At 53.6% G+C, this 8,244-nt stretch overlaps 1 protein-coding gene across 1 annotated transcript; it reads left to right on the top strand.

Moving 5' to 3' along the window:
• The first annotated feature begins 392 nt into the window (after positions 1 to 392).
• On the top strand, positions 393 to 5,719 carry ORAI3 (ORAI calcium release-activated calcium modulator 3). Its single transcript, XM_042921159.1, has 2 exons — positions 393 to 837; positions 4,231 to 5,719. Exons 1-2 carry the CDS (start codon positions 610 to 612, stop codon positions 4,888 to 4,890), a joined length of 888 nt encoding a protein of 295 aa, XP_042777093.1. The 5' UTR covers positions 393 to 609; the 3' UTR covers positions 4,891 to 5,719.
• Positions 5,720 to 8,244: the final 2,525 nt, after the last annotated feature.

Below are 8,244 nucleotides of genomic sequence, written 5' to 3'. Positions count from 1 at the left end.
AATGCTCATGCTTTGGGCCTCCCGAAGGGGGCTGCTTGGATGGATCTGGGAGTTCTTCGCGTCCCCTAAGCTTCCCGGAACTGAGGATGCCGGACGTCCTGTGATCCCTAAAGGTGGATAGGTTTACCTTTCGCCAGCTCATCATTTAGGGGGGAGGGGATTGGAGGTCTGGACATCTAGGGGGTGTCCAGATGTGCCTCAATGGTCCAGGGCTCGGGGACCCCCAAGTCACACGCTGGGGCTAGGCGTTTGCCTCCTCGGGGTTCCGGCACCTGGGCGATAGTGAAGTGGCCTTGGGTCGCGGGGTCCCTCGGGATCTCGGCCCACAGTCCCCCGGCTCCACCCCATCATGTGGCCGCTCCGACTCCGCCTCCGTCCTAGTTCCGGTTTCGGCCTCTGCTGTCCCGCTTTGGCCCCGAGGTCTCCCTGCAGACGCCTGCTCTTTCGGCTTCGCCTGGGCGCCTCTTCGTGGGAGCCCGCCGCCCGCATCCCCGCTAGCCCCGCCGTGGGATGGGGCCTTCTGCCGGCCGGGGCCTGCCCTCCTGGGGCCCCCAGGGCGACTCGGGGCCCCCGTGACCGCCCAGCCCGCCCAGTGCTGCGGCCCCCAGGATGAAGGGCGGCGAGGGGGACGCGGGCGAACAGGCCCCGCTGAACCCGGAGGCCGAGAGCCCCGCGGGCTCGGCCACGTACCGAGAGTTCGTGCACCGGGGCTACTTGGACCTCATGGGGGCCAGTCAGCACTCGCTGCGGGCGCTCAGCTGGCGCCGCCTCTACCTCAGCCGGGCCAAGCTCAAAGCCTCCAGCCGCACGTCTGCCCTGCTCTCGGGCTTCGCCATGGTGAGGGGAGGGAAGGGGCGCACAGGGTGGGGGTGAGGCACATGGGGGCATGGGGTCGTGGACGAAGTAAACGGGTACCCACGGGAGACGGGACAGAGGAAGGGGTTTTTAAGAGGTAAAGGAGTACAAACAAGGTCCCAAGGGACTACTCCAGTCCCTTTTTCTGAGTGTGTGTGTGTGTGTGTGTGTGTGTGTGTGTGTAAGTAAGTGTGTAAGAAGACCCCTAGCATAAACCGGGCCAGAAGGAGGATAAACAAGCCCGAAAGGTGTCCTGAGGGGAGACAAATCACCAACGGGGATATATATGCAAGGGTGGGGCAAAGAGGTCCCAAAGGAGCACGGTCCCAGGCAGAAGTCCTTACTAGGTTGCCATGAGAGATTCAAAGGCAAATCAGAGTTTGGTGGGAGCTATAAAAACAGGGCTGGGAGAGTCAAAGACAAAAAAATGAATAAACGTAGTCACCCAGCTGAAGGTGGCCCCATCCCAAGGAGGGTGGCCAGTTCCTAGCAATCACAAAGAGTGCTTGGTGTAACGCAGGACAGCTCTGAGCAGAGAGGATGCCTGTGAGGAAGCTGCTGGGGAAAGAAGCTGATTAGGAAGCTGATATGTGATTTCGGAACTGATAAACTGCAGGTGTGGGAGGATGATATCAGCCAACAGGCCCAGCGGAGGAAATGGGACTGAGGGAATCTCAGGGTCAGGAGGAGTCAGCAGACACAAACCCTGGCTCCTCCCAGCCTGTGGCCAGCTGTGTGACCCTGAACAGGCATCCTCCCCCTCGCAGTCCAGTGGGAAACTGAGATCATGGAGGGTGCGCTCTCTGTAGCTTGCAAGTACCCGCCCCAGGATGAGCTGATTCTTGTCATCAAACTCTAGATCCCAGCATGTCAGAACAAGACACGCATCAGAGATGGCTCAGCCTGTCTGTTAATTGGAGAGGCATGGAAGCCAAGGCCCAGAATGGGGCAGTGCCTCTGCCAAGAGCACTCAGCAGATGAAGGATACAGAATGAACTAGGGCCCAGGATCACTGGACTCTGTTAGTCCAGAGTTTCCCCACCAACACAACAGGAAAAAGCAAGCAAGCTGGTGGGGAGTCTTCATAGGAACATACGGACATGGGGATAGAGGAGTCACAACACTAGGTGATTTGGGTTAGTCTCTGCCTCTTTCTCTTTACCATAGCCTATGTATTTGAATGATGAGAGGAAAAGTCTACCCTTAAGGGTCATCCGAGTTCTATCATTTTCTGTATAGGGACCCAGTATCCATAGGCCAGTCCAGTTTTCCTGATGTGGGGTCAGCTAGAGACAGTGAAGTGGCTCTTTTTCTCCTGTACAGACTGGAGAGGGAAGGAAGCAACTTCCTGGACCTAGCTGAGAGAGGTCCCTCACCCCCATCCATCCCATGGTCCAGCCTGTTCCCAAGGGGACAATCTGGCCTGCTGCTGGACTTGCATGTTGCTGAGGTGACAGCTTAAGCACCAGGACCTTCTCTGCAGGATCAAAAGACCAGATGAGTAGGTTCTGGGGGCAGACTGGCCCCACTCTGGCCAGGGGAGAGCAAGACTGGGTCAGGCTCTGGGAGAAACCAGGACTAGGCCTGGCCCAGATCACTGTCAGTGGAAAACACCTGCTAACACTCACCATGGCCCAATTTCCCAAAATACTTAGCCTTGTCTTCCTACCACCACCTTCCAGGTTCTGTACCTTCTTTCTCTCAGCCCCAGAGCAATATAATGGATCCTGTAAGAACTAGGCATGGGGAAAGATCCAGATTCTGGTATCTGGGTAGCCTGGGTTAGAATAACATACAAATTGTATTACACTGTCATGCAGTACCAGGCAATGTGCTTAGAGCTTTTACGTGCATCACGTTTATTATTCTATGAAGTAGGTACCACTACTATGGCCATTTTACAGATGCGAAAACAGGATCAGAGATGTTAAGACACCTGCCCAGGATCCCACAGCAAGTAAGTGGCAGAATTTGAACTTAGGTAGTCTGACTCTAGAATCCAAATTTACACAAGCCTAGAACAGGATCACCAGCGCAAATGTTTGCAAAGGACAGGCAGTTTAATATGGACTCCAAGTTGGCTGGGTGGGGACTGTGGCTATCAGGAGACCCCATGACCTGTCCAAAGGGAGCAGGGGAGCAGTCATGACTCAATTCTAGCTGGTAGTTGCCATGCAGGAATGTGGGCCTAGTGTAACCAGATCTTCCAAATTTTCAAGAGGATCCAGAAATAGAGATATTTATATGAAATCTCTAGAGTTAAAAAAAATTTTTTTTTTTTAATGTTTATTTATTTTTGAGAGACAGCATGATCAGGGGAGGGGCAGAGAGAGAGGGAGACACAGAATCTGAAGCAGGCTCCAGGCTCTGAGCTGTCAGCACAGAGCACAATGCAGGGCTCAAACTCACAAGCCGAGAGGTCATGACCTGAGCCAAAGCTGGACGCCTAACTGACTGAGCCATCCAGGTGCCCTGAAATCTCTAGAGTTTTAAAAGTTCAACCTAATTCCTTAAAAAACACAGTGTATGAGCCAAGCAAAACATGTGCAAAGCTGGCTTGGATTCATGGTATACCAATTTGCAGGCACTAGCCTTAGACTTCGGTGTTTTTTGTTTTGTTTTTAATTTTTTTAATGTTTATTTTTTGAGAGGGAGAGAGAGAGTGCAAGTGGGGGAGATGCAGAGAGAGAGGGAGACACAGAATCTGAAGCAGGCTCCAGGCTCTGAGCTGTCAGCACAGAACCCGACGCGAAGCTCGAATCCATGAGCCATGAGATCATGACCTGAGCCAAAGTTGGCCCAGTTAACCAACTGAGCCACCCAGGCACCCCAGACTTCAGTGTTAATAACACTATTGACAGTGTTAAGAACACTAGTGTTAATAACAGTTAATAATTAATAATAACAACACAATTAACTAGCACTTACTCTGTGCCTTATACTATTCTTATTACTTGGTGTACATTATCTCATTTAATTTTTACAACAACCCTGTAAGGCAGGTAGATATTATTATCAATCCCCACTTTCCAGATGAGGAAATTAAGGCATTGAGCTATATGTCACTTGTCAGCTTGTAGAGCTGAGAGTGAACCCAGTTGGCCCAGCTCCAGAATCTGTTTTTTAACCCCTAGGTGATAACAAGGTAAGATTTCCAGAAATGTGTCATCCAGCTCTCTCAATAGCCAGGTGCAGAAACCAAAGCCAGTACAGGACAGAGCCTTACCGAGGCTACCAATTCATTCACTCAACAGAGACTAAGCACCTTCTTCCTGCCAGGCACCTAGGGATACCTTGGTAATGTATACCAACAGGTAAAACAACCCTCTACTGCCAAAGAGGTTATAGGCACTCAATCCATCTCTGTCCCCACAGGTGGCCATGGTGGAGGTACAGCTGGAGAGCAACCACGAATACCCGCCAGGCCTGCTGGTGGCCTTTAGTGCCTGCACCACCGTGCTAGTGGCTGTGCACCTCTTTGCACTCATGGTCTCCACCTGTCTGCTGCCCCACATAGAAGCCGTTAGCAACATCCACAACCTCAACTCTGTCCACCAGTCTCCACACCAGCGACTCCACCGCTATGTGGAGCTGGCCTGGGGCTTCTCCACTGCCTTGGGCACCTTCCTTTTCCTCGCTGAAGTTGTTCTGGTTGGCTGGGTCAAGTTTGTGCCCATTGGGGCACCCTCGGGCACACCAGCCCCTTTGGTACCTGCCTCCCAGGTGCCTGGGACTCTGTCACCAGTGACCACCTCCCTTAGTCCAGCTTTCAAGCCATCCTTTACTTCTGTAGCCCCATCACAGGCTGAGCCATCTGAGGCCTGCCCACCCCGGCAAGCATGTGTTGGTGGAGGAGCCCATGGACCAGGCTGGCAAGCAGCTATGGCCTCCACAGCAATCATGGTACCTGTGGGGCTTGTATTCGTGGCCTTTGCCCTGCATTTCTATCGCTCCTTGGTGGCACATAAGACAGACCGCCACAAGCAAGAGTTAGAGGAGCTGAGTCGCCTGCAGGGGGAGCTGCAGGCTGTGTGAGGCTGATGTCAACCACTACTGTAAACACTGCCTCCCTCCGGTCTGCAAGAGGACCCAGGTCCACAGACCCCATTCCTTGCCCCTGCCAGGAGCCACCCCTGTGGCCACTCCCAGGTAGAGACCAGACTCCTGGTTTCCGAGTCCTTTGGGGTGTGCCTCGGGGGCAGCTTTTACATTCCCAGGGATTCTCCTCGTTGTCAGTCTATCCCAGTCTGTCTATATCTGGGCTGGGAGGAGCAGAGGAGGAAGTAAAAGGTCTTCAGTCCAAGTCTCATGTAGCTAGAGGGGAGGCAGGGAGACCCTGGTCAGACCTTTGGTGCTGACCCTTAACACCTTAACCCTGTACAGGATGTGGAAGTCAGAGGTTACACACCCACCCAGCTGCCTCAGAAGGTAGCTAACTCTTGCTTTATTTTTGTAGAATCTACTTTATGGTTGGCATTTTGAGAAAGCTTTTCCCCATCTCCAGATTTTGATGGGTTCCACATTTTTGCTTTAGTTGCTGAAGAGAAGGATTTGGGTGTTTCTAACCCAGACATAGGTCCACTCTTTCCTAGGAGGAGCCTCGCTATTTTTGGAGGTTCAAGTGCCTGCCCCACTGCCCTAGACCCACACTTAAGCTTCTGCGTCTGGTTCTCACTCTCCTGGGCCAGGGCTGGAGATCTTTGGAGACTGAGGGCCTGTGTGCCCAACCTGACTCTCTAGTAAGGGTTTGGGGTGCGGAGGTTTTAAGGGAGAGGATCCAGTCACTAGCCCTTGGAATACAGAGCTATTCTCACACTGAATTTTTGATGCACCTTGTTTTGTATAATAAAATGTGTTTCACAGATGTCCCTGTGGCTGTGAATGGGGTGAAGAGGGGGCCTCCTTGGGATCAGGTGACTTACTCCTAAGAGCCAGGTGGAAGCAGGTGTACCTGGGGGTGGGGGGTGGGAAAATGGTTCCAGATATGATCCCCTTCTGGTGCTGGCAGGGACCAGTATCTTCGGATTGGAGACTGAGTTATTCCAAGGCTAAAATTTTTGCACTCTTGTTCTTGAGTCTCCATCTCTTCCATTGATGATTTAGTTTCTTTCTAAAGTGTAAGTTTCTTTCTTGAGTGACTACTACATACTAGGAGCAAGGATATCTTATTTAACCCTCACAATGACCTCAAGAGACAAGTCTTCACCATTTCCATTTCAGAGATAAGGAAACAGGCCCGACAAAGTGGAGGATCTTGCCCAAAGCAATGAAAACTTGGACTACCTTTACCATAACATGGGAAATCTCCTTCTGTCTGATATAAGAAGCCGATCAATACCTTTCAACTGGGGCAAGAGAAAGGAATCTGCTCTTATCACCAGTGCTTCCATATAAAAATTAGGCTTTCATGTAAGTCTAATTTTCCTCAAAAATTTAAGGGGCTCTAATCCTCGCTCCTCTATTCTTAGCATGAGACCTTGGTCCAGTTCCTCTTTTCTCTTTTCCTGTAACTTAAAATTGTGAATTTGTATGAACCAGGCCTCAGGGTCCTTTCCCGCACTGTTTTTTTTTTTTTTTTTTAATGTTTATTTATTTTTGAGAGATAGCTTGAGCAGGGAAGCGGCAGAGAGGGAGAGGGACAGAGGACCGAAAGGGGGCTCCACGCTGACAGCAGAGAGCCCTATGCAGGACTCGAACTCGTGAAACGCAAGATCATGACCCGAGCGGAAGTCAGAAGCTTAACTGACTGAGCCACACAGGCACCCCTCCTTTACTGTTCTGACTGCTATAACATTCCTGTGAGACAGGATTGAACATCAATTTTTCAGAGGAAGAATCTTAAATTTTGAGAGGTCAATGGCTTGCCCAAGGTCACACAGGGAGGAACGAATGTAGGTAGAGATGTCTGAAACCTAGAGCATCCTCAGCTCAAGCAGGGGGGCCTTCTCAGAGTGCGGTTACCCAGAAACCAGGATGCCCTGCGTCCAAGCGAAATAAAAGGGTACCCAGCCTCGGCGACGTTAGCGCCTGGGCTGGTGCTGCCCTCCAGCGGTGGGACCACGTAAGCATAGCCCCCCGCCCCGGCTCCAAGCTGAGGGCACTGGGAGCATGGTGCTTGGAGAATCGACCAGCCCAGCCTAGCTCCAGTAGGTACTAGTTTATTTTTCACGAGACCTGTTCTAAGACCTTTATGCCCCCCAAGACTTTTCACAGAACTTTGAGGCAGCCTCGAATTTAATTACGAATGGCGGCTCGATTATAGGTAAAATGCGGCACCTTCTGCAGGCCTCAGTCTCCCAATCTGTCAAATGGGCATCTGAAACAGCTGGGGCCCAAGGGGACAGCGAAAGGAAAACGTTCCCGGCATTGTGTGCGACGCCAGGCAAACGGCCTGAGTCACCGCTGTTACTTGTATTTTTCCATCTCCTGGGCGCCCCTCCCAGCCCGCACGGTTTCGGTGGGTCCTACAGGAAGCGCCCCCGCGACGCCGGGCTTTACACGCCCTGGCCACGCCCTCTGCGCGCCGAGCGTTGGCTCCGCCCACTGGAGGATCCGCAGATTCGCTAGGCCAGCTCTTCAGAATTACTCGGGCCTCTCTATACCAGGCTGGAAATTCTCATCGGCCTCCGAAAGCAGCTTTGGGCTGTAGCCATTTCTCCGGGGTCGAAATTGGGCATTCCCCAAGCTCTGCTAGTAAGAAAGATCCGGGAAAAGTGGCCAACTCTGCCAACGGGGCTTGGCTAACCGGGCATTATTTTCTTGACTCCACCAAGGCGGGTGAAGGGAGGCGACAGCTGAGGCCAGGACCACAGGACCTGTGGCGAATCTGCAGCCTTTCAGGCCTTTGGCCGCACAAGGAAGGGGCAGGAAAGAAGAGCAAAGGAGCGCGCATCCCATCCACCGATTCGCCCCGCCCGCCTGACGAATCTGCGCCTGTTCAACGCGCCACTCAAATCTCCCCAGCTCTGGCTGGCCTCCTCCCCTCCGCCCCGCCCCCTTTTCCTCAGGGATTAGTCGCTGCTTTCGTCGCCGCCGATTCGTCAAGGACCCCAGGCCAGAGCAGCTGGGTAGTCGTGGTGAAGCCCACTCTCCGGGGAATGCGGCCAATCTCCAGGCTCCCTGGGCCGCAACTCTGGAGCCTTAAAGGGCGCCGGCCGAGGCGAAGCCGCTTTCCTCGGCCCCGTGGGTCTCCCGGCGGCACCCGTGGCGAAAGTGCGAATGTAGACGCTGTGCCCGCTGGGCCTCGCGCAGGTGGCGGTGGTGTTTGGTGCGCGCGCCGGGGAGGTGGTGGTGGGGGGGCGCCGCCGCCGCCACCGCTGCGGGGCCGGGTCTCGCGCTGCCGCCGCCGCCGCCGCCGCCGCCTCGCGCCGCTGAGGTGCCGCGCGGGGT

Source organism: Panthera leo, chromosome E3 (assembly GCF_018350215.1).
Source record: "Panthera leo isolate Ple1 chromosome E3, P.leo_Ple1_pat1.1, whole genome shotgun sequence".
Classification (NCBI taxonomy): Eukaryota; Metazoa; Chordata; class Mammalia; order Carnivora; family Felidae; genus Panthera; species Panthera leo.
The sequence above is the reverse complement of the archived record's forward strand: the minus strand, read 5'-3'. Positions and strand labels throughout refer to the sequence as shown.

Bases quoted from the DNA above. Each gene is read 5' to 3' on its own strand.
- ORAI3 (XM_042921159.1), top strand. From the start codon at position 610: ATGAAGGGCGGCGAGGGGGACGCGGGCGAACAGGCCCCGCTGAACCCG. The intron at 838-4,230 runs GTGAGGGGAGGG...CTGTCCCCACAG, and splicing joins TGCTCTCGGGCTTCGCCATG to GTGGCCATGGTGGAGGTACA.